The sequence below is a fragment of the Aythya marila genome (assembly GCF_965140915.1).
Source record: "Aythya marila genome assembly, chromosome: 9".
NCBI lineage: Eukaryota > Metazoa > Chordata > Aves > Anseriformes > Anatidae > Aythya > Aythya marila.
The window spans coordinates 2,577,950-2,604,352 of NC_139050.1; the positions used below are offsets into that span (position 1 = coordinate 2,577,950).

Below are 26,403 nucleotides of genomic sequence, written 5' to 3' on the forward strand. Positions count from 1 at the left end.
ACAGGAGCATTGCTGCAAATGAGGATTTAATCTAATTATATATAATTTGTTTGTGACAAATAACTTACTAACAAAAGGGAAGCTGGTGCAGTTTGCTCCTTGGCTTTACCGCCCACCTGCTCTTGTGTGTGTGTGTTTGTTTGTTTTTTCCCCATTTGGTACCGCTGTGAGGAAGACTTAGTTTTAAACACTGCTTCCCTGAGAGCCGGTAGCCCCCTGAAGAAGCTTTCCAGCGGCACTCCAGCCATTCCTTTTAGAAACCCTTCAACATCTGGCGCCCAACTGCAGACCTGCGGGGTGCACTCGGTAACCGTAACCCGGCGCAGCCCAGCCGAGGTGCAGGGCAGCAGGGGGTTAACTGCTGGGGCCGGCCCCGCCTCGGGGCCCACCCCCCCGCGGCCCCGCCCGCCCTCTCCTCAGGGCGGTTTCGTGGCGGGCCCGGCCGCGCGGGGCGGTGCGGGCCCGGCGGGCGATGCCGTGCGGGCAGCCGGAGAGCGGCGGCGCCGCCGCCGCCCCCGCGCGCTACGTGCTGGGGGTGGACGTGGGCAGCACGGCGGTCAAGTGCCACGTCTACGACCGGGCGGCCGCCGTCAGGGGCTCCAGCTGCAGGAAGGTGAAGCCCGGGGGGACGGAGGAAAGAGGGAGGGAGGGCGGCGGCGGCTCCCTCGGCCCCGCACCGCCGGCGCCTTCCGAGCAGCGGGCGCGGCCTGCCGGGGGTGCCCTCACACGCCCTGAGGGGGCGGCTGCAGGCTGCCCGTGCTTTGTGCGGTGTGGGGATCGAGGTGATCTTCAGAACCGGCCTCTTCGTCAGCAGGTGCTGGGGCAGGGTTGCTGTGAGGAAGGTGTGAGCAGTGCGATGAGTTTCGGCGTGATTTCCATGCGACTCGTCGGCAGCCTCCCTGTCCTGGCGTCCTCTGGCATCCCTGGGTATCCAGGAGGCCCTCAGGGAACCTGGGCTCCAGTCTGGAGCCCTGCGAGGCGCTGCTGGCTCCCCGGGGCCTGGGGGCTAGGCTCTTCTATTCTGCCGGGGCTGAGGAAGAGCTCTGCAGATCACACACCTGTGTTCAGCTCTGCTTTGAAAGTGGCAAACGTGTATTTCTTCCACCACAGTAGAGATTTAGAAAATTAGAAGTAAAGCAAAACCAAACACATTTGCTCAAACTTTCACCAGATGATCAGTTTCTGTGATGAGGGACTGTAATAATGCTGTGTATCTTTTGTGAACAGGTAGAGTCGCTTTATCCTCATCCTGGCTGGGTTGAGTTAGATCCCGAAGTCCTGTGGAGCCAATTTATTGGTGTAATAAAAGAGGCGGTGCAAGGTAATGGCTTACTAAGTGTCTGAGAAAGTAGTTGCTTATTTGCTAAAAACTAGTTGTTAGCTAAGTAGCTAGTAAGTGAGGGTTGTTGTTTATTTAAAAAATCATACTGAAAATTCATCACTGAGCACAGGTGTACAGCACGCTTTAAGGACTACCCAATCATGTAAAATAGAACCCCTCTACTTACTTATTTCAATTCACTGGGACCAGATTAAGGTTGAAGCACGAGAAGCAGTGTGTGTACTGGATTTGATCTTCAGCAACAGTGCCTTGTTGCTCCAGCTTCCCGGAGCATGCATACCAGTCTCTTCCTTTCCCCAAATGCTTCTGTGTCTGAGCAGAGGGCAGGCTTGTTTCCTCTTCTGATTCCCCTTTGCTGCCACTTGCTGTGTGTGGATGTGAGCATATGAGAGAGCAAAGGGAGGGTGCTATGTAGTTGTGCCCTCCCTGTTACAACCTGGTATTCCCACTTGGTCCATTGAAACTACAAACAGTTCTTACCAGGGGATTTCTTGTTATTGTTCTCTTCTAGGTGTACTTAAGCCTAGCTTTTTTATATTCCCTATACCTTATAACACACAACTCCCTTGTCTAACAGGCTTCTGTTTGTTCTGTAGTTTTGTTTTTTTTTTTGTTGGTGATAGTTGCATTTTTTTGTTTTGTTCTGCTTTTCCCTCTTCTGGATTCTGCTCTAACCACACACTCACTTTCCACAACTCTCACAACTTTCCCATTGTGCCACTATCCAGCATGGGTCACCTTTTGTTCCATGCTGATGCCAGGAGCCTGTCCCTCACCCCATCTCGCTTTCTCAGGGTGTCCCAGCCACGTTGCTGTGTATGTGCATCTGTACTTGCTCTTTTGTTCAATGCCTTAGGCACCTCCTTTCTTTGCAGGTTGGTGGTATTGAAGTGTTTGCTCTGCCTCCAAGCCTGGTTCAAGGCAAAGCTGCTCTTTCCTCTTAGGAGGACAGCTTAGGGGGACAGAGAAAGTAACAATTACCAGGTGTGAGCTGCAGCTGATTATTCTGGACTCCTGGTCTGTTCTCTCAACAGCCACAACTGTTCTGTTACAAGATTAGTAATGCCACCTCAGTCCCTGAAGGCCTTACTAGCTTCTTCCACTCCCATTCTGTGGGGCGAATCAGGAAGCAAGATCCTTCAGCAAGTGTTAAAAGAGGAAGCTTTTCACGTCGTCAAGCTGTGTGCCCTGTCGCAAGGCATTTTTAAGTAGGTGTGTAATTGCACACAAGCCCACGCTGCTGTCAAAAGAAGTAGTCCCACCCTTCTTTCCACAGGGTTGTTTCATGTCCAGAGCAGTTTCCTGAGTCAGCTCACCACGTAGCTGTTTGTGCCAGCCAAGCTTCACGAGTGTGCCAGCACAAGAAGAGGGTGTGGTAGCAGGGGCAGGAAGGACATCTGAAAGCAGAAAGAAGGCACAGGAGCATTTTGTTTGTGGACTGTGTGGAGCTAAGATGTGATTCTGTGTGCAGATGGGTGAGCCGGTGGAGCTTGGTACTGCATAAAGGTGGAAATTGCTCCTAGCTTTTGTGGTCCCGTTCCTCTCTTGCTCAGGTGTTTAAGCCCTTCCAAGAGACAGCTCACAAGCTTAGCTGAAAAGTGTCCATCTTTTGTTTTCAGTTTTCTTTTTCGCCTTTAATGGAAGTTAGATCTCCTCATAGAGGAATTGAGAGAGCATCATAGCTGCTAGGAGAAAAGTGGTGGGATCCTGCAGCTTGTGGAGATAGGGAGGAGTAAGCCATGCCACCCCAACTGGCGAGGAGCTGCGGCAGTACCAGTGTGGTTTGTCTACACCTAGCTGCTACTGGAAGGGAAAAACTGCTGTTCACAAGCCACCCGCTCCAATGTCCTCCTCCCATGTGCTCCTGCTATCTGATTTTCAGCTGGTTGAGGGTCTTGCTGTTAATGCCTGCTTCAGCTCAAGGACTGCGAGGTCCTTGGGGCAGAAGGTAAGAAGGGGTAGAAGTACCTGGAGACGTTAGCAGGTTGTGTGTGATATGTACCTGCATAGCCTGTGATTTACTGAAATAGCTGGATTGAGAGCCCTTCAGGACAACAGTGTTTTGTACAAAACATCGATGTGGAATTCCTTAGCGTATATCTTCTTCACACAACTTTGCTTCTCTAAGCGTGCATGGAGGTACTATGGAAACTGACTACAGCCACTTCAAAAGTAGCTGGGGATAAATTTAAATGTTTACATCATATTTTTACACATATACATATATATATATATGTATATATATATGTATATATATAAGAAAAGATGTTTTGCTACAGCTATTTGAAGGTAATATATTACAATAAAATGGGTGTATACCCAAATGTAGACTTTTCTACTTCTGAATTTGAAGTATACTATGCTGCATTCAGTGATAAGTATTCTAAACTAGTTTGTTCTTATTAATTTTAAAAGCTTACTGAAGGAATATAATATTTTAGGTGAGATAATGTCATTCTGAAAGATTGATGTCAAAAGTTGTGGTATATTGGAATCGATCTCTTCACTGCCTACAGAATCAATGTTGTGTTGTTTCTTTGTGGAATGTCTTTCGGTTGTTGGGTTTTCCGTTTGATTTTGTGAAGATTATTTCATCACTTTGTGCTTTTGTTCACATTCATCCATGTGAAATGAACATTTTAATTGGTGTCTTACACATAGGCCTGTCTCTGGATTTGTTGAGGTGAAGTATCAACAGGTCTTTCAGAATGTGCAAAGGGTCAGTGGGCCACAACTGCTTTGTGAATTATGTAGGTTTAGTGACCTGCTTTGGAATCAGTTGGTCAAAGTCCTTTGTTACTTTGCTGCTCTAGCCACGCAGTTAGTCTATAGAGATACATTTTATTAAATTATTTCCTAAACATTCCATAGCTTTCATGGTTATATTAGAATTTATTGCTTGTTTATTGTTTTTTTTTCTTTTCATCTTCTAGCTGCAGGACTTCACATGAGGCAAGTTGCTGGTCTTGGCATCTCAACACAGAGAGCAACATTCATTACATGGCACAGGTAGGTATGCTGTGTGTTAGCTGCAATGAGTTTATATTCATTGCCACAGACTGGACAGGAGCAGCTTGTAGAAATCCTGAACTGAATCAGGGTTCTGAAAAGCAGCAAAAGTCAGTCAGTCGTATTCTCTTATGTTTGTATTGCCATGGTTTACAGCAGTTCAGAATTTTTGTTTTGATAATTTGAAAAAAAAATTAAAATGTATATTGTTTGGTCTTGATGACCTTGAAGGTATTTTCCAACCTAAATGATTATATGACTGATTTTTTTCTGTAAATTGTGGTGAGAAGCCTTACACCAAAAATGTCTTGGTGCTTGTTACCAGTTTCTCAAATCCAAGAGGAAGGCAATTTTAGGAATTGACCTCATGTTAAATGTTGTGATCGGAAGTGGTGTATGATGTTTTGTTTTGTTTTGTTGTGTTGTTTTTTTTGGGAGGGGGGAGGGGGGGCTGCGTATATTCTGTGATTTCAATTGAGAACATTCAAATACTATTTTTCAGGAAGACAGGGAAACCTTTTCATAATTTCATAAGCTGGCAAGACTTGAGAAGTGCTGAACTTGTCAATTCCTGGAACAGATCCCTTCTGCTGAAGGTAAAACTTTGCTAAGCTATATATTGCTTGAACATGTTATAAGTGCTTAATTTTTGTGATGAATAGGGAGAGTATATGAAATACTGCAAGTATAATGTTAACATACTAATAAAATATGCTATGGCCTCAAACATTTAAAGAAAAAGTAAGCAAGATTTGCATGGAAAATGGTACCAAGATAAAAATGAAGTGCATTAATTGTGGGAAAAGATATGTGTAGGTCTAGCATGCGTTTTGTTACTTTTTAGTCTTTTTTGTGTTAAAATGTTGCATGCTAGCACAGCTGCAACATAAATTTTGGGTGCAGGTAATTCTTGGTTGGCAGTGCTTTGGTTGTGTTCTTTAAATGTGCTCTGAGGTTATCTGGAGAAGGTATGTTTTATGCTGCGCATGGCTTGTACTTGTTTTAAGAGAAACACTTGCTCTAAATAGAAAAACTTAAGTTACTTTTTTTAAGTGTATTCCTAGCGCATCAACCATAATTATTTAAATACTTCATTTTGATGCTGATTTCTTCTGTGATTGGAACTTTGATTAATTAGTAATTTTTGTTTAATCTCTTAAAACATAATTGAGCCTGTCATGTAGAAGAACTTTCAATGGAATAACAGTTTGTAACACTGTCTACCACATAGTGCATTGTGTTCATATAGGTAATGTAATTTTGTAATGCAGTTTCTATCAGTGTGCCAGCAGAAATCAGGAAACAGACTTGATTAGTGCAGCTGCTGTTTTCTTTGCTGTCTGTTGTGGGAAGGCTAGCCACTGACATCATATGTAAGGATTCTCTAATAGATTTTGAGCATTCTGAATGTAATCTTATGACAGCTGCTTTCATCTCTGTAGTCATTTTGTCATCTTTAGTCATTCTAAATTTATCGGAAACCTTTAAAGGGTGAGATTGAAAACTAATTGTTTTATTTTGAAACAGGTAATCCATGTTATTTTTACAATACTTCATTTCTTGACTGGGAACAATCGATATTTGGCTCCCAGTTTTCTTACTTTTTCAACACACCAGACTTCTATGAAGTTGTCGTGGGTTTTCAAAAACATACCTGAGGTAAGTTGGAAAGGGAAAAGTAATAACTTAAATCATAATAATGGTTAGTTACTTAGGTTGGTTGTGGCTTCTTCAGTTTTCCTTGGTCATGCTTTTCCTCAAAAGAACCAGAATGACAGTCTTCATCAACAGTCAAAGCCTATCTACCTACATAAGATCTACTCGCATTTATACAACTTTTGCCTCTGAGTCTAGAAAATGTGTAGTAGGAAGAAATTTTCTTTGTGCATAAGAAGCAGAGTCAAATCACTTTATTTCCTTTTGTATAAATTTACTGTTAATAATTGTACTTTTGTTTTAAAGTTGTTTTCACTTCAGTTTTGTGTGATAATTACGCTTGTTTTCATCTGGCAGTATTACCTTACCAGTCTGCACTTATTCAGTTTTTATCGTTGCCTAAACAATAGCATACTTAGTCAAACATTGCAATTTATTTTGCATTTTGTTGTAGTGTAAATTGGGAAACACGTTGTGCTGGAATAATCTAATGCAATAATGAACACAAAGCTGTTTGTTACTTGATTCTTTGCTCTAATACTTATTCTTTTCCTTGTTTCTTCTGATAGTACTTATAACTTGAGCTTCTTTTTACTTTGTGTTCATTTTTGAATAAAATTATCAACATCCATTTTAGTATTTCCTGTGCAAAGAAAGCTCAAAATGTTGTTCAATTTTTTTCCATCATAATTATTGAGAAAGTTAGTGATAGTTTTTACTTGCATGTTTTGAAAATATTGTTGAAAATGTGAGGTGTGAATTTGAAATATTACAAAATTGAAAGTATGCAGCTGCTGAGTCTTTGATGTCAGATGAATGTTGTCCCATAAGTTCTCCAGGCACTGATATTTAAAATACGTGAATATCAAACCAAGAAGCTCAAAAATGTCTCTTGATTACAGAGAACAGTGTATCCAGTCATATTTTGTGTGAATTTGTAGCTATGTCCTTTTTTATGAGTTCTGTAGCTGTACACAGTATCAGTTAGTAGAAATCACATGATGTATAAGCCGCTTATTTTAAGGAAAATGTTAAAATATTAACATTTTGGACTCTTTACAGACATCACAAACCAGAAAGCAATTGCTTATTTCGTACTGTTCTCAAGCACACGTTTTAAAATATATTTATTGCTTTTTTTTTTTTTTTTTTAGTATAGTATGCTTTGGATCTTGTTTTCTTCAATCACTGCTCCTTCACCACTGTTAGAATTGTGACTAGAAAATTTCCCTTCATAGATCTTTGATGCTACTGCGGTAGAACATTGGATAATTGCTTTTCTTTTCTTTGCAGCAGCTATTAGAAACTGTCCTTTCTCTCTTTTAGGATCACAAACAGTTTTTTTGTAAGATATTACATACATTATAAGGTACAATATTATATTAAAAGGTGACTCGCCCTTTTTAGAAGTATTGGTAATTGGAGACTTATTTTCTTAGGACATAATTATCGTTAACCTACAAAGAGAACAAAAAAAGGAGAAATGAAATATGTTCTTCTTCATCATATCCAGTTGTAAATAGTTTTGTTTTTTTTTTTATGTATATTTGTTCCCAGGCTGATGAAGCTGCCAAAAAAAATAATTGCTGCTTTGGAACAGTTGACACGTGGTTACTGTATAAATTGACTAAAGGTGAATGTTACAGTTGCTCTTAAATACTAATAAAATATACCGGAATCTAAGCAATTACATTAATGACTAAAACTAATATTTCTTATAATTTAAATATGCTTTGATAATTTATGCTTTTTTAATAAATGGTGAATATTGTAAGATTTTTATTGTTGTTTTTTTTTTAAAAAGAGAAAAAAAAACTTCTGAATTATTTTTGGGTCTGCATGGAACAGTAGTAAAGGGAAGTAATTATTCAAACTAATCAAGCTCTGAAATGCTTAAGATCTAAAGAAAATGATCAGAACTAATTAGTCTTGTTCAAAGAAAAGTACCCATGAAAGCAAAAGAACAACGAATTGTAACATGGAAGAATTACAAGCTTCTGTTCCAGAAGAGGTAGCTGTGTGAAGGCTAATGCCTGAGCAATTGTATAAATTTATGATGGACTGCAATGTAATCAGTGCTCTAAATATTGTAAAGAGTATCACCTCTTTTCTGGCCAGCTTCATGAGAGTTAAATAAAGTAATTAGTATACGCACCTTGTAGGGAACAGCAGGTAAAGTCTGTGTACTTGCGGTATGCATTATGATTTTGCTTATAGAAACTCAGTTTATATTTCATGGAGCTGTGGGCATGTTTAAAAGAAAAAATGTTTCTAATGACTTAGATTTTAGATGCCCAAATATTTTACGTTTGTTTTTTTTTTATGCTAGGTTCTGTATATGCCACAGACTACTCAAATGCTAGTTCTACAGGCATTTTTGAACCGTTCACGGTATGTGCTATTAAGAAAAATCTTTGTTGCTATTTAATGTACTTTTGAAGCTATTGCTGATTTTTTTTTTTTTGTATTATTTCAGAAATGTTGGAACCCCACTTTGTCTAGTTTACTTTCCATTCCAATGTCTGTTTATCCTCCAGTGAAAGACACGAGGTAACTATAGCAGCATATTCAAAAGAACATTAACTTCTTTAAGAATAACATAACCTGCATAGGCAAAGTAATATATATGTATTTATTTATATGTATCTTTAATAGTATTTAAGATAAATAAATAGATGCACGAAATCACGTGTTACGATTATCTGCATAAGTACACTTCTATGCTACATGCAAAAATTTATTTTTACTAACTTTATTTTTACTGATGTATTTCTTAAAGTGATAGTTTTAATGCTTTCTTTAAAATAAAATAGTAGCATTACCTTCGATTGATGATACAGAGCTGGGCCTTAGTTATCTTGGTTTTGTTTTAACAATGGTCAATTCAGGGTTACGATTTTTCTCTATAATATTTATTTGAAGCTTCAGTTTTGGATCATCTGACTCTGAAATATTTGGGGTACCTGTTCCAATAATGTCATTGGTGAGTGAAGGTATTTTTCCTATATTTATATTTCTGTATTTCCTATATGTATATTTCTATATTTCTTTGTATCTGGTTCTGATTTAATACGTGCTTGTTTAGTAAGCATTCTCTATTACTTCTGTGTGACTTAACTATAGTAGAGTGGGTTATTGAATTTTGCTCTGAAAACTGAGTTTTTGGCTTGGAGGAGAGGGATGGGAAGGGATTTCTAGAGGTTACAGTCCTTTAAGGTTAGATGATGAGATGATTAAGTACGGAATGTGTAGGGCTTGACAAACCTGGTTTCTATTTGAAGCTGCAGTAATATCTTGGGCTTAAAATCCATTGTTGTAGATACGGTTTTGCAATGGGATACAGCCTGGCGTGACTTCACTAAGACTCTGCGCAAATGTAGGCATGTTTGTTAATAGAACCACTTGTGGTACCTTTTGTTTGTTTATATATTTTACCCTAAAAAGAAATGGAGAATAATATTTTCTTGTGTTAGTACTTAAGGTTTTGATAAGAAAAACATGTTACTTTAGTGATATGATGTTTTAAAAAAAAAAAAAAAAATGAACTTGACTACAAAAAATGAGCTTCAACTGAGTTAAATGGAAAAAATATCGTTGGCCTGGTATGAATTCCTCCTGCTGTTTTTGAAGAATTGTAGCCTCTACTTACTTGTAAATTTACTGTTAGACCAAGGCACAAACATAAGCAAATACGTTTAACAAAATGTTGTTGAAAGAGGTGAGCATGAAATAATTTGGTACAGGACGGGTTGCAGGAAAAAAGGAAGCCAAGACGTCACATCTTCAGCATGATACTTGGTGGAACAGAAACTCAGGCCAGGCTACTCCCTTCTTCTCCCTGGAGTTTTGTTTTTTTTTTTTTTTTAAAAAAAAAAAGCCCCGTTTATCCATGTGAAGTACCAAAACATGAAACAGTCCTTTGTTTCCACAACATATTTTCAGTGACACAAGCAATAGCTCAAAAGTTCATGCTGAGCCCAAAACTTGGTAGAATTTGATTCTAGTGATAAATCTGACTGATAAATCTGAATGGTCTGCTAATAGTTGAAAAATTTGTGTAGAAATGTTTAATTCCTGTATGAATAGTTACATGTATTCAGAACTCTGAAATGTTTACATGGCTATTTTAAAATCCAGTGGCATTGTAGATTGGTAGTTGGTAACCAACTTGTTGGTGTATTTTGGTTGGCATGGCAGGTAGCTGACCAGCAGTCAGCCATGTTTGGAGAATGCTGCTTCCTCCCAGGAGATGTTAAACTGACGATGGGAACAGGTGGCTTTTGGAACATTAATACTGGAGGGAATCTCTATGCATCAAAGAGAGGTAAGCTAGTAAACACTTGTTCTTTGAATATTTCATGTTACTTTACAGCTATTATTGATGAGGATACAAAAATGGATAAAATACAGTTACGCTTTGCCTTCTGTTTTTAGCTGTAGAAAGATAGCAGTATTATACAGTACTGGAATAGAGAGGAAAAAAAAAAAAAGGCTTGGTCCTCTGTCTTTCCTGGTCATGTAGTTGCTGGGAGTCATCTATCCTTGTTGCATTACCAGTGATCACTGTGCCTGAGCATGGTTACAGAAGGTCTGAGTGCTCTTATCATTGCAAACCGGGCTTCAAGGACAGTTAGGGTACTTGAGGTTTGTGCAGTTTTTATTGCAGAGGCCACCAAATGCTTAGGTTAAGTGACCTGAAGAACCCGTTTGTCCAGGTGCAGCCCTGGGAAATGTCTGTGAGTCAGCTAGATACTAAATCTTTTTGCTTTCACATTAAATGTGATTGTTCTCTATCACACCTAGTGGTATGGTGAGATACTGCAAAACAGTTAAGTAGTATCAGGTGTATCCTTTTCAGTCTGGCAGGTGCTTGAAGACTTTGAATTTATCTTCTTACTAATACATATCAAACACAAAGGTGTTTGTGTTCACACTTTAAGGAGGATACCTCTATTTTCTTTTTAAGGTTTCAGCGTGGTCTTGGGGAGGGTAAAGGGGAGAACAAATTGTCATGTTTGTTCTCATTATTGGCTATTTAAATGTGATAGCTGTCTTTTTGAAGGTACTACTTGAAAGATTCTGTACTATATTTTCAAATAAAGCAATAGTGATAGCTTATTTCTGCCTTTCTTCTGAGATAAAAGGGAAAAAAAATTCAAGGACTTGTTTTGCATTATTGCAAAGCCAAAATTATTTGGTAGAGTAAAACAGTAATTTCTTTCTGCTTAAAAAAAAGTGCAGATAGCTTTTTTTTTTTCTATAGTTTCAAGACTTTTTATAATTGGGTGGTGCTTTTTTTAGCTTAATTTGGTTTAATAAAATGTTAAGGTCTTTTGTAATTCAACCACTAAATTTTAATCAATTTTAATGTAAACCACTGTTATTTTTTAACTTAAATTCTGTTAAGGAAATACTTTTATTTAGCTTGATTTATTTTGGGGTTGCATGCATGTTTCCCTGGAAGCATTTAAATTTAATTGATGTTTTTGGTTTGTTTCATGGAAAATAATAAAGATCTATATCCACTGATTGGTTGGAAAATTGGGGATGAAGTTGTCTACATAACTGAAGGCTGTATGTCAGACATTGGCAATGCCATAAAATGGGCTCAGGATATAAGTAAGTAGTTATTTGATTTTGTAGTACGATGAAATACATTACTGCTTTATAGGGTTATCGTTATGGTATTGGGCTTGGTTTTCTTATCCATAACTGAAGAAATTATCCTACATGTTTTGGACAGTGGAATATCCATAGTTAATGCAGTAGTTTTTTGGTGAGTGTGTTTACTGCAGATAGTTGAGGCACTACTATAAATTTTCCTTATTCAAAAATTGGAACTGATTAATGAAGTAAAATTAATTTGTCCTCTTAAAATGCCTCTGATTGGTTTGCACAGTTTGTATAACCATTTCCTCTTCAGATTCTACCTCTCGAGACGTCTTACGTATGTACATTTATATTCCTGGAATGTTATGCTCCTCACTTGTTTTCTTCGGAGCATAAATTTTCTTGTATCTTTTCTTTTTTTTATTTAAGCTGGGTATCCACTCTTGAATAGAATTGTTGTAAAGGAGACTTGTTTTAGGCTAGATATTGTTGAGAAGCAGCACAGAAACTGACTATTAATTAAGTCTAGGTAGCATGATTGTAAACGTTACTTTCCGTAAAAATTTGTTTTAATGCTTTTGAGAGCTCACTAGCTGTACATCTCAGAATTAGTAACAGATTTGAGTTATGAACATTATTTTTAAAAGTTAACAGTGTTATGAGTGTGGCACATACAAGTAATGTGCCTTTTGGCTTTTGATTATTATGTAATGAAAGGATTTTCACATCAGTTTAATAAATGATTAAAGAAAAATCTAGCCCTCCGGTAGTTGATGTTGAGAATTACTGATTGTTTATAGGACAGCTCTTCTGAGTGCTCTAATACACTATTTACCCATTTTCTTAGAAACTCAGTATGCCTTAGTGGGATGCAAAAAAAGGAACTCATCTCCTAAATTTTGGTTTATCTGAGAAAGTTTTTCCTGATATATAGCTTATCACAAAATCCCACATTTCTTGAAGTTCTCAAGTGCTGGTGCATATGTACACACAAACGCATGTTTATATGCCCTAAAGGGTTGAGTATGACGAAGATTGATCCTCAGGTCTTCATTCAACGTTTGATTAATCCACTGATCTTTTGAGAAAAGGACTCATTTCAACATGTAGTTCAGTGCTACAGATACAAGTATCAGTGCTTCATCAAATTCCATGCTACTTATCCATACTTAATATTATTGGTATGATATTAGGACCTACTGTACTTAGATTTGTGTCAGTCACTTGTAAAAATATTGTAAGTGCTGATAAAAAATATATTAAAGACTTTGTAGTCATTTTGTGCTTAGGCTGACAGTAACAGTGTATTTGCAGGGAAACAAGAAAAACATGTCTTAGGTTTTGCAACATTTAAGTTTTTAGCGTACTTAGGGTGCTATTGTTAGTCTTAACTCCTGTTTACGTCTATTTGACTGGAAAGTTAATGATCTTCTACAGGATGTGAAGATTAAAAGGAATAGCAGTTACGAGAGGATCTTTTTAATTTAGTTTTCATCTGAATAGGATTTTTTATGTGATTGATGGACATGAAGTACAGAGGTATTGTTTTCCCTTAAAACATGTTTGAGAAATACTGCAAGAGGAGATAGCCCAACTCTAGCTTTTTGTCCCTTTGTGATATATGAAGAAATCAAAATTAATACAAACATACGACCTATGCGTCTTTGCAGATCTTTTCACCAATGTAGATGAAACAGCAGAAATGGCACGGAGTATTGTTGATTCTCAAGGCGTTTGTTTTGTTCCAGGTTTTCAGGTAAACTTATAGTTTTTAATATGACTAAGAATATATTCTTAATAATTACTCAGTTAAAATTTTAACTTTTATCTTGTTTTGATGTAGTACTTTACATCTTATCACTGTAATTATTCTGTAATAGGTTCTTACTCTCTGTCCCATACCACAATGTGTGAGGATCATTGTGATAAAAGAATACTTAAACAGTCCTTCCATTTGCAAGAGAAAAAGCCTACAAAGCAGGAAAATTACTTCCATTTTGCAGATGGTGACCTGAGGGACTGATAAACTAAGTGACTTGCCCACAGGTGGTACCCACAGACAGAAACCAAACCCATAGCTTTTCCACTCAGTGTAGGGCTTTCATTGAGATAATCCTTCTAAGCACAGTTCTAAAATAATTTTATTCTGCCTCTTTTAAAGATATTAGTTGCGCTTCAGCACGTACTTAAATATGAGTACAGGTATGATCGCAGGTCCTGGTGTTAGGAAAAGCAAAGACAGTAACATTCAGACATTTCTTGGTTCTGCAAGTTTTAATCTATTTTTTTTCCATCTGGAATTTTGTTGGTATTGTTACTGAGTACAACTTGTACAGTGAGGAGTTCCTGGCATTCACTCTGCATTTCAGTTCCCTACATTTTCCAGTAGCTCTCTTCTATTTTACTCTTTAATGAAGGAGCTTCCTGCAATTACTTGATCCCCTCTGGGTCACAGGTCCTGGGTTCTTTTTATTTGCTTTCTGTTTATGCTAAAGACTACACGTCTACCAAGTCAGTCTTTTCTACCTCTGCTTCATGATCCCTTTTGAATTCTGTTAGGAGGTGAGCTGCCATTAGTGCGCAGGGGCAGCAAGGGGGGTGATGTTGATGATGCAGTTCAGTCTAGTTTAGAACTGATGGGAATCCCAGTTAATATGTTCTGTTACATGACAAATGGTGGAACTGGGGAGCTGACATACTGCCTATTGAGCTTTAGAGCAGTTGCTTTCACTGTGGGCTTGACAGTTGGTACTAATAATTTTGTAATTTCTCACAACAAAATATAGCAGAGCTGCAAGTCAGAACTCCTAGGCAAACCTGCATACAGAATGAGAATAAAGAGGTTTTGCTAATGTAGCATTCCCTGGCTTAGGGACTGCAGAGTCCCTAAAGTTTTTGTCTTGGTATGCTGCTGTCCTAAGCAATGTGAGATAGTCTGACTAAAATGCTTTCAGCAGCGTAACTACATTGTGGGTTTGGCAGCATGAAAAGAGCAGTTTTTCTCCACAAATCATTATTTGTTTTTTAAGCAGTGTGGCTGTTCAGGAGAAACTCCATGGTGTAGACCTGGTCTCTGCGTTGTCTTTTTGGATTATTGGCATTATGACCTTCATTGGACAGAGGGCCCAGGCACACTGAGAGGAAAGCATAGAGGAATGCCCATTGTCAGCTGGTTCTTTAATGTATAGACAACTGGTATTTGAATCTCTTGGTTGTTCAGAGGTTATTATCCTACCTGAACAAATAAAGAAATGCCATCAAGCTGAAAACAGTATTATTCTTTTCTCAAAAAAAAATATCACCACTGTCTTTTGCTTTCCCTTACAAATCTTTTAATTCATTGGTTTGAATATGTACATTGGGAATTACGTGGAATGCTTTTGACAGCTTGTCTTCCAGTGTGGTTCCAAAAGGTTTTGGAACCACCATATTCAGTTTGATCATTCCCAGGGTTAGTGTCTTAAGGAAAAAAAATAATTTCTCGTACAGGTAGGCCAGCTATCCTCTCACAAACACCCTAATCATTAGCTTTATTTTTAGGGCAATAAAGCTTGGCTATGCTAAGATTCTTTCATTTAGCATTTACTGTGAGTAATTGTGCTCTGAATAAGGAAGTGTTGAGCCATGACCAATTCCAGTATTTGTAGACAGGAGACCCAAGGTAGACAAATGTTAGTCTGAATCTTTTTTGAACATTTAATTCTATTCTTCAATTCTATAAAGGTTCTACAAGTGTTGCTAAAACCTCCTTTTTGTTTGTTTATTTTTGTTTGTTTTTTTTTGTTTGTTTTGTGGTGTTTTGTTTTCCCCTTCTTTCTTGACACTGACTCCAGAAGGAACCCCAGCTAGGTGCTTGGTAAACATTGATTTGATTCAGTCTTCTTTTTTTCCTAACTCAAATATTCCCACTCCGTGTTTAGGACCTGTACTTAGAAAACTGAATGAGTTTCTTTTCAACTGTGACTCCTGGTAACCACTAATAGCATCCACCAGTGCCTTCCTTGCTCTAGTGGGACTTAGCTAGTAGACTCACAGTGAGAGAATCTACATTGATGGAATAGATTAAATAGTATGAAAAAGGGACAAGAAGAGAATTGAACGCTTCTACAACAGTAACGAGTCTGCTTCACTGGCTGGATGCTAGCATGAATGGATTGTATGACAATGTTTCTTAGACCTCAAAATCATGGCAGTTGGGGGGGGGGTTATGAAGCCCATATGTTCATTTCCTACACAGAGTAAAATGTTTCTCAGTTTATCCATATTAAGGCAGAAAGAATGAGTTTCTTTCTTACTGAATTCTACTGCTGTGATGCAGCCTGTTGAAAGGGAAGCATCATTGTGAAAGTAGATATGAAACTGAGTGAATATGTGCATTAATCATTCTGATTCTTCAAGGAACAGGGGTTTCCAGATTTAATTTGCTGTGGTTGGTAGTAACAGCAAGAACAGAGAGCTCTTGGTTTGCCGTATGCATGTATATGTACAACCTTTTTTAATGGCTACTCTTTTTAAATGGATGATTCTGTCAAATCCTCGCCTTTATGTAGAACATGAATCCATGCTTTTTGGTTTGCCCTCCAGTATATGAGAATCTGTGAACCTAAATAATGAATCTTTCTTATGCTTCTGGGCTGGAAAGGTAGTTCCATTCCCAGCCCAGAATGGAAAGGTTACTTGTGTATTGGGGGAGGGGGGGGAAGGGAATATTTTCTTAGACCATAAAAGTGCAATTTTTTTCTATTTAGGAACCCATTTTTTGGTAGTTGCTGATCATGATCTACTATTTAAGTCATAGTTCAACATCTTCTATTCTTGGGCTGCTGCATATGTACCTATCCATACATCATTTTTTATACGCTAGCATTTTCTTCATTTACTTTGTGTGTCTATGCATTTTATAAGTATAAAATTCAAACTTCTTTTAAGTATTGTCATAATTGATATGGAGAAGGTTGTTTCAAATCGAAAATTACTCTACAGTGAAAATAGAACTTAACATTGTCACAAAATACCTATGGACTAGCAAAGCAATATTTTGTCATAAAGTTCATCAAAGGAGTGAAGGGGTAAAGAGGAGATTCATAAATCAGTCCTCCAGTTCTCCTGCAAAAAAAGACAACTTAGTGATCATTAGACTTTTAGGTGGAAACTGTTTATTGGTGTCACTGAAAACAGCCTGTAGTACAAACCAATTCACCTGAATAATGATCACTGTCCTTTTCAGTGATACTTAAAAGTCTGTCCTTCAGAAGTTCAGGAGAGTTTATAAAATAAGTGAAATTTTGCTAGAGAACAGCTATATCAGTGTGCCCTGTCTAGACACTTGTTGCGTACGCTGTATGAATTTGAAAGAGAAGTCACACAGATTAATGTTACTTAGTAAGTCACTTAAACTTTTTGCTGTTGAAAGAGACTAAACTGTTCGCTGAGCTAGTTAATAACACTATACACTGCTTACATATTGTTTTCAATTTTCTTCTTTCACTATGCTGCCTGTAACTGTCGTAAGTTATTTTTTTCTTACTATTTGACTTCTTTCTCAAAGCCTACAAACACAGCTCACTGAACTCACTGTGAAATCTTTTCCACAGGTTTCTGCAAATGACCTGTATTTATGTGCCTCTTTCATGGGGCTGAAACCTACTACAAGCAGAAGTCACCTTGTACGAGCTATATTGGAATCTGTAGCTTTCAGGTAACTGCTTAATTGTCTTGTACATTGTCATGTTCGCTCTTGTTTTAACCAGCAGCGTTAAATGGATGCATTGATTTCTGCAGTTTGTAAAATATGAATTGCAGTAATCCATTGCAGTAACATTGAAAAGGAATTTTAGATGCTGCTTCTTTTCTTTTCTTGAATACATTATAAATAAACTTGTGTATATTTATTAGCTTGGAGTTTTTGTTATTAAGTTATCATGTGGGGTCCTTAAATTATATTGTTTTCTGCGTGTTCTAAAAATATTTTCTTTTGGAAGTTTGTCTTTACCTTCTTCGAAATGTTCTATCAGAAGCTGTAGCCCACTCCAGCAATGTGTGTTGGAAGCGTTATATTAGCCAAAGTTTGAATCTCTATTGTGCACCTTAGATATTTTTAAATATGTGAATGGACAAGAACTTCCAGATCTAACTGTCAGGATTGCAAATATTGCTGATAGCCACTGGTATGATCACATCAGTAGCTCACTGTGAAACAAATTGTTCTGTCTTGCAATCCCAGCCAGCATGCCCTGAACTGAAGGTGAATGTAGCTTGATCCTGGCTTGTGCCTTACTGTGGCCAATTATGGGACGCTCGCTATTCCTGTTGTTTAGTCACCAGCTCTCTGCCTTGGGCATATGAACCTCCTGCAAAGAGGCAAAAAAAAAAAAAAAAAAAAAAGTGTCTGGAGAAAGGTGACATTCTGTATTGCTGCAATAGTCCCTAATGCAGTTTCTTTTTCATTGTAAGAAAAACCTGAGATGCAGTTCCTGAACTGAAGCCTGCGTCTTCTGAAAACAAAGTAGAGACCCTTTGTGCATAGTTGTTTTTTTTCCAGTTAAATGAAATTGTTTCAGAACAGGTCAAACCAAAAGCTTTCAGATGTTCCCTTTAAAAAACAGCAGGATAAACTCCAATTAACACTTCTGTGAGCACACTTTCCTCACTCTAAACCACTTCTTACATCGGTAGTTGCATCTTGTCTGTGAAAACCTATAATCGTTTTCAGGTGGGAATAAATGTACCTTCTACAGTGCCTTTGCTATAAAATGTGCTGTGATTTAGCCATACTTGTGTCTTCACGACGTATAACAGAACAATTTCAGTCTTTAAAAAAAAAAAATTATATATGTGTTCTGGAAACTTGTTATCTGTGCAACAGTTTTGACACTACTGAGGCATTTTTTGCCTTGTATTTTATTTTTTAACTGTGTAGATACTGGAGACACTGTATGGAATACAAAATGCTTATTTAAACTAAATATTTTTTTAAAGAAACAAGCAGCTTTATGATATCATTGTGAAGAAGGTACACATTCCTCTTCAAACTGTTCGGTAAGTTTCATGTAACTTAAGTTGATACATGGGAGTTTGATTTAAACAGGTGTGAACTTTATGTTCTGCTGCTGAGAAATAGATTGTTACCAAGTAAAATGTTAATGTAGCTTTAAAAGTGGCATGGAAGGATTATTAATTAAACCATAGGCATTGGTGATTATCAACAGGTGAGTAATGACTTGCTCTAATTTAAAACAAAACAAAAAAAAAGCAACCAAGTTTGTGCTTTTATGTAGTGTTAGAGTACACACAGGAATGCCTATTACAAAGGTCATTCTACCCTTTATTACAAAATCCTGTTTTACTGGAATTTTTTATGTGGGGTCTGTCACAGACCGATCAGTTTTTCAAGACAGTTGAAACTGAATCTATCTGTGAGGTGTACAAAGAAGAATATTTTCACAATTCAACTGTCAAGATGTTGGCTTTGTTTGTCTTTTGAGAGGCAAATCAAATTCAGTGAGGTGATGGTGATTCCTAGAACATGCTTTTCACAACCTCTTGGAAATATTTAGCTGAATTATGTGTTGCTGGAAAACTACTTTGCATGTTTTAGTAGATGCTGTTGTACAAACCAGTTGCTTTAGAGCCTCAAGCCTCTCCAGAGAAAAGCTTTCTAAAGTTCTCCTTCTGACAACCAGAGGTTATTGTAATATCACAGTCAAGAACAGCAAGGAGAGTGTTTCTGTCCCTCTCTTTCCTCCAACCCACCAGTGATATTCATGCAAAGGAAGAAGTAGACTGGCAGGCATGTAGACAGTTGAGAATTCAGAATTTTGAGTGGTGGAAGAAAGGTGCAAGTACAGAGGTAGGGGAAGGTAAAAGTTTGGGTGTTACATTGTATACTGGGACAGAGTAGGCCAACATTTAAAACAAACAAACAAACAAAAAAAAACAGCCAGGATTGGGGCAGTACTGAAGAGGGAAGGGGTGGAAAGTATTGGAATTCCTTGTTCCTTATGAGGCTTTTTTTATGTACAAAATTGTGCACAGAAGTTGGGAAGTCCTATGGAGATTGCACATTGAAAAATACAAAGTGTGAAAGTACTGCCTAGGGAACCTTAGAATTTAAATTTCATTTACATTGTAATGTAAACTTTTAAATTGTGTGACCGTGTTCTGTTTTATTCATTAACAGAAGATTGCCATTTCATGTAGTGACTATAATAGAGTTAGCTAAGATGAGCAGCAATTTAGCTTGTGGATTAAGCATTAGAGGGTAATGACACACTTAATCGCTTTTACAGTTGGGTTGTAAATTTCTCTCCCACTCTTGTCCTCACAAGTTCAATATCTACCAATACCTTCTGACTTTGTTTTTATCCTGTCTTCAGCATACTTACTCTCTGCTGAATGTTAATTCCTGCCTTAGCTAGTATACTCTATCCTTTGTTTCTCCCTTGCTTTTGCCACCTACAAAGTCATCGTTTTCATTTATCCTCTACATCCTTATTACTTCTCTTTGCTTGTCTCAACACTATCAAGGAAAGCATAGGGAAGGTCTCAGACATTGTGCAATTAGGAAGGAAGTAAACAAAATAGGTGGAAGCCTTATGCTCATGAAGGCATTTCAGTTTCCTAATACAAATATTTACTAGTAATGCAAAAAGCACTTTTACAGGTGTGAGAGCCCTTGGAAAGGGTTTGTTTAATGTAATGGTTTTGACTATTGTCATGTTATGGTGATAATTTTGTAAACCCTAACATTGCAATCAGGGAGATGTGTAGTTTTGAGGATAGAGCTCTCAAAACTTTCAACAATGTGTCTGTTGTGTGTCCCCCCCTCCTGTCCTCCCTCAGACGCCCAAATTAAAGGCATCTTTTTTTCTCTTGGCACCCTGTGCTGGCCTCTAAATTTTCCAAGAAAATGGAAATGTTTGTGCATAACTGATAGATTTATGCATAGGTGTCTGAAATGTTGGCAGTAAGCGTTTGAACTAAGCATGTGTTTTTTTTATTTTATTTTTTTTGCCTTTTATTCCTCTTTCCTGTAGAGCTGATGGAGGCGTCAGTAATAATAGTTTTGTGATGCAGATGACTTCAGATTTGATTAATAAGAAAATAGAAAAGCCTGCAAACACAGATATGTCTAGTCTTGGTGCAGCTTTTCTAGCAGGTCTTGCTTCAGGTATGTATACATTTCTGAAGGTTTTGTTTTCCCCTCATAATATATATGTTTGTAGATAAGGAAAAAGTAAAACAGTGCATAACCTCAAATCATTGTAAAATGTCCCCCAAAGGATTATTTCACCCATTTTTGTAGGAAGCCAAGATAAGAAGTGTTTGCCCTTCTCCACATAATCCCTTTTACCCTTGTGGTTGTATTTCACGGACCCAAGAAAGCAGGTCATACGTTAACCAAATAAGGACCATGTTTGTATTTTTATCACAATGTCCTAATTTGCTTGTTCAGTTTTACATAAACGAATAGCAACAGTGAGTTTAATGTGAAATGTATCTGCATGAAGATTTGCAAGGTTCATTTACATTTAGGAGGATACAGTGCTGGAGAAGAGAGGTGAATCCTGTCTTTGCTCCCTCCCCCTTTCTCGACCCGGGCACTGTGTGTCCCTTTCCATTTTCATCCTGCGTGAAGCTGTGCTTGGTGTGGATGGATCATGTGACAAGGAAGCTGCTTTGCGTATGTTGAGCAGTGTCATTCATAGTGGAGCTGTGTCCTGTCATCTCTGAACCAAGCCTTTATTTTTTTTAAGGTTTTCACATAAATATGCACAATGGAATTACGAAATTAATTCGTTGTGGGGATGGTGGAAAATCTAGCTTTACTCACAAAGAACTGACGTATAATTAACTTGACTTGAAACTACAAACTGCCAGTGCTCTTCCATAGCGGAAATATGCTTTGTAGGTGTATCTATACTTCTATTATAATTGCTGTGATATGTAAATAACATAACTGTAAGATAAAAAATACATGCTCAGGTAAGATTTATTCAGCAATTAACACTGTAAGGAAGTCCTTGATAGACAAGAATTTTTCAATACCATGAATTATCCTGAATAGGTAGTGCCAGTTCTCTGCAATCTATACCATTTTTGAGGCAGTGGGAAAGCACCTAGTGCTGAGTCTTGGTTTCTGTGGCCCTTCTCCATTTCAAGGGACCTGCAGCTGAAAGCACAGTGTTGATGAAATTTTAGTGAGCTTCACTGTACCAGAGCTGTTCCTTGGAAACCATCCCAGTTAAGCAGATGTGCTGTTGTCAGCATTCCAAACAAGTGGATACTATTGGAAGGGAGTTTCACGATGTAAAAAAACATGCTTCCCTCTGAGAAAGTTGTTGGTTGAATAAAGAAAAGCTGTCGTGACTTCTTATTGTGTTTCTGGTTTGGATCTCCTGGAAATAAATTAAACAACAAAAAGAAAACATTTACGGTTGCGTTTGAGAATGAACTTTCTGTTTATAGGACTTTGGACTGACAAAGAACAACTAAAGAAGCTGAGGCGAATAGAAGCAGTTTTTGAGCCCCAGAAGGACTTGGAGGAATACAGACCTGCTATGGATACCTGGATGCAAGCAGTGAAACGCTCCCTGCACTGGTAGAAACTGACATTTTAATCACAGAAGGATTCAAATGTTTTGTTAATATTTATAAAACTTTGTAACTAATGGGACAATAAAAACTGTAACTGAAATTTGTGATGGTAGATAGAAAAAGTTACATGGTACTTGAGTAACCTTCCTGCTGCTAGATTACTTATCACTCCGTAATGAACCTTCATATTGTCTTCATGACAGCTGTAGACCAGCTGCAGCATTTGTGTCCCTTCAGTGACCTCCTTTGGGTGGCCCAGCTGCTTGAATCCTATAACCCTGCGTTACAGATGGGGAGTTTTTTCCTATGATGTGTTTTCTTCTGAGGAACTCACCTCCCTTCTGATCTTTGAAAGCTTTGATATGTTAACCATCAAGGAGGGGAAAAAGGGACATATACTTCCCCAGGTATTTGTAAGAAAAGTAAAATGAATATTTGGAGGGGAGGTGTGGAATTGGTTGTGTATAAAGATACTTTCTTGATAGTAGCCTGTTAGCACATTTTGTTTGACTTTGTAAGGAAGCATTCGACCTAGCGGTGTGATAACATTTCCATGGTACCTAGGGATAAGCACTAAATTAAGATGAAATACAAAAGCAAATGTGCTTTCAGGACTCCATAAAAGATGCATCTTTCCAGGGTTTTTTGTAACTCATGTTTCCTATCTATTTGTAGCTATTTTTTTTAAGTTATAAAGATTTAAAAAAAAATGCATTATCTGGCATTATTAGTACAAATATGTTAAATATCGTTACAGGTATGCTGTCTAACTTCTTAAAAGAAAACTAACATCAGTATTTTCAAGACCCTCACTTCACTCACTACATTCTATTATTATTAGATGAAACGGTCAAAAGTGTATTTTTGGAGTTATTACTTTCATATTTTTAAAATAAATTGTAATTAAAGAAACGTAATCATGCATTTATCACTAATCTTAAATTATTTACGTTTCTCAGGAGTGTGTGCAAATCACTTTCACATTGTAAAATTATCAACCATTTTCATTTCAGAATAATAACCAGTTCGAGCTGTGGGTGATCGTAGCCCACAGAAACTGGAGACAAAAGATGCTTATAGACTTCTCATTGAAGAGAGAACAAAGAACTGGCACTCACTTTTTCTTGTGCTGAAACATAGATGGTCAAATCATACCCCATTTCCTAAGGTTTTCAGTCATCCACCATGAGTTGGGGTACCTACTCTAGCTCCATCCTTCTTCAATCTAGACCCCACCTGCCAGCATTAGCTTGACTTATCTTTTGTTTTCTTCCTTATCTTTCTGTCATTTTCTGTCTTTCAACCTGGGCTACATCTTGGTGCTTCTGCCCCCTCCTTTTTTTTTTTTTTTTTTTTTTTTTTTAATCTGTATATCCTTGAAGTTGATAAAGGCCATGACAACCCATAATGTGGCCTGCAGTCTTGGGGGCATATACACAAGTTGTCTTCATCTCCCTGAAGAGACTTGCATTTATTCTAATTATGGGTTCTGAGGGTATACAGGCTATGGTTATTGAAAGTAAGATAATTCTGCTTACAAGCACTTCTTTCCTCAAGCTAAGGCACTATTAAACTGACCATTACTGCAAGCTCTGTGTTGTTGGCCCACCCTGTATCCACTTGACAGTTCCCAAAAGGCTGTGCAGGGAGTCCTTCCTACTACCCAGATCTTCAGTGAGCTAACCTAACGGTTCCCGTAGTTACTACAGCCTCTCTGGATGATGCAGCTCGTAATTTCATGTTTATGTAGAGCAGATCTAGATCAAGATCTGGCTAAAGCTCATCTTTATTGAGACCACCTTTCATTCCTGAACCTACTTTGATGGGAATCCCGACCTGAAGTCCAGAATAGAGGTCTGTTTGCTGGTTCCTACTAATCTGGAAGAGCTATGCAGCCTGTGTGTTTGGTTCCTCTTTAGATACTTGGAATTTTTCTTTTTGGCCAATAACGCATAGATATTCAGATGCCAAAGCTCAAATACAAAAGTCTGTTGATGAGGTTCCCTCCACTGCTCTTTCTGCTGTAAGGCAAGAATCTGTAGTTACAGAATATGTGGAACACTTGCTGTGCTTCTGCACCCTTGTTCAGCTTCTGAATTTGTGTGATTGCAACCTCACTGCTAAAAAAAAAAAAAAAAAAAAAAAAAAAATGCTCGTTACTGGCAAGAAGGTTCTACTAGAACCAAACAGACAAGAATTTCAGTCTGGTGTTTTTAGCAGAAGATTATGGCCTTGGTTGTAGTTATTCTGTGGTTTGTTCTCACTGAATGAGTGTAGTTTTATCAGTGTCTGCCTAAAGAATAATGTCTACATATTACCCTCTTGATGAAATCTCCTTGACTTTGTTATAGTTTTGTTCCTTGTTATAGTTTTGTGTTTTCGCTGGTCTGCATTCCCAAATAGAGATCTAATGGGAACTGAATCTGATTCTGTCCAAACCATTCCCCTGAAAACGGTTATCTGTGTGCCTTGCACCACACCTCTTCCTGGTGGTGGTTTTCATCCTGGCCATAGCACAGCTAGAAAGATAGAAGATGACCCTAGGTATTATATAGTCCTCTTCTCTGGACAGCGATGGAGCTGCCTTTGGAGATTGTAGCATCTGCTACAGCGTGTGATGAGTAGCTGCCCCAAGTCTGAACAGGCTAATAGACACCACATCGTGAAGAACTGCAGTTACTGATCACTAAGCATCAGTATATCTGTTATAAATATACATATATATCTTCTCAGGAATTTTTTTATGTACTGATATTTTGAAGTGGTACCTGTTGATCAATGGTGAGTTTGAAATGGGCTTTAAGTGGTTAGGCATACTTTTACCAGCACTTTGCTGTCTCAGTTTTTGTTAGTATTGTCACATAGAAGGGCACTGAGAGCACTGTGTAAACTCATTAATACCAACTTTTGTTTAAAAGATGACAGATTTTACGTCTGCCCTTTCATTTTCACTTCAAATTTTGCCTTGGGGGTGTTTTTCAGTTTGAAAAGAATATGCAATTTTATACTTGCTACCAGCTAAGTTTGATAGTAAATGTAATAATACAATAAAATAAAAATATTGCTAATTTTTAATTTTATCATTTTAAGAGATGCACCATATTGAGACTGCAAATGTTTTACTTAGGATTGGGCAGTGATGCACCTCATCGGTCCTGTGAAGATCAGGAACTGAGTTGAGAGATGTGTTAATGATCTCTGCCTCCGTGGATGCGCGTGGTGCTGATGGTAGGTAGGCTAGACAAATAGGGGTGAAAGTATCACTCGTGATGATAGATAATCCCATTGCTTATTAGACCTGTAGAATATCCCACGTTGGAACAGACCCACGAGGATTGAGTCCAACTCCTGATACGTGGGACTACATGGCATGAAATCCCCCTCTAATGTTGGCGGGATCTCAGAGCTTTTGGATTAATTATGCAAGTAGAAAGGAAGGGAGAACAATCTTCAGATAGTTGAAAATACTGTTTTGAGCAGCCATAGCATGAATTCTCATACAAAACTAAGAAAAGTCAGCTATGTTTCAAATCTCAATGTAATGAGCTTTGCCAAGGTTTTTGAGTACTTTTTTTAAGCAGTGTTTCCTTCTCTCTTGTAGCAGCTAATTTTATGAAACACTAATTCAGTCACTCATTCCTGTTTTCAGTGAGAGCATTTATACTTGCTCCACTCTCAGGCAAAGGGAAAAAGGAAAAAAAAAAAAAAAAAGGAGTTGCCATGTCAGCCTGCTAGCTGCTTATTGTTACGGCTCCTGTAGCAAGCTCCTTCCACTGGTCCTGCTATATTCAGGGTCGGAGAACTGCCATTTGAGCAGCAGCCTCGTGGAAAAAGGTAAGGACCATTTGCCAGTCACTGGGGCATGGAATGTGCTGTTCCTGTGGTGGTTTTGGTTTTGGTTTTTTTTTGCGCTCGCTGTTCTGATCTGAAGAGTACAGCCTGAGTTGGTGCTCCCCCTTCAAACCGGTCTGTCCGTGCCGCGGGCTGCCCCAGGAGCCGGGCAGCGTTTCAGTTCACGGTTTCACAGGGGGAGGGGGCGAGTTCAGCAGGAGCCAAACCGGGGCCGGGAGGGTGTTTGGGGTGCGCGCAGGGGCTCGCGGCAGCGGTTAGGGGCGAGCCCAGGGTGAGGAGCACGGCGCGCTGTGAGCGGCCCGCGGGCAGCGACCTGCCCCGCAGCGCCGCGCCCGCTG

The 26,403-nt window shown here is 38.3% G+C and overlaps 1 protein-coding gene across 4 annotated transcripts; it reads left to right on the plus strand.

Annotated features, from left to right (window-relative positions):
- The first annotated feature begins 412 nt into the window (after positions 1-412).
- GK5 (glycerol kinase 5) lies at positions 413-23,137 on the plus strand. 4 transcript variants are annotated; one of them, XM_082767620.1, is made up of 16 exons: positions 413-613; positions 1,228-1,321; positions 4,276-4,351; positions 4,854-4,947; positions 5,879-6,010; positions 7,565-7,640; positions 8,337-8,398; positions 8,484-8,557; positions 8,930-8,990; positions 10,205-10,331; positions 11,522-11,626; positions 13,288-13,373; positions 17,212-17,315; positions 18,596-18,655; positions 20,653-20,786; positions 21,152-21,877. In XM_082767620.1, exons 1-16 carry the CDS (start codon positions 473-475, stop codon positions 21,178-21,180), a joined length of 1,455 nt encoding a protein of 484 aa, XP_082623746.1. In that variant the 5' UTR covers positions 413-472; the 3' UTR covers positions 21,181-21,877. The 4 variants fall into 4 exon arrangements, with proteins under 4 accessions (XP_082623746.1, XP_082623745.1, XP_082623743.1 ...); XM_082767617.1 differs by lacking the exon at positions 21,152-21,877 and adding an exon at positions 22,085-23,135 and having other exon boundaries at positions 424-613; XM_082767619.1 differs by lacking the exons at positions 18,596-18,655; positions 21,152-21,877 and adding an exon at positions 22,085-23,136 and having other exon boundaries at positions 419-613.
- The last annotated feature ends 3,266 nt before the right edge of the window (positions 23,138-26,403 follow it).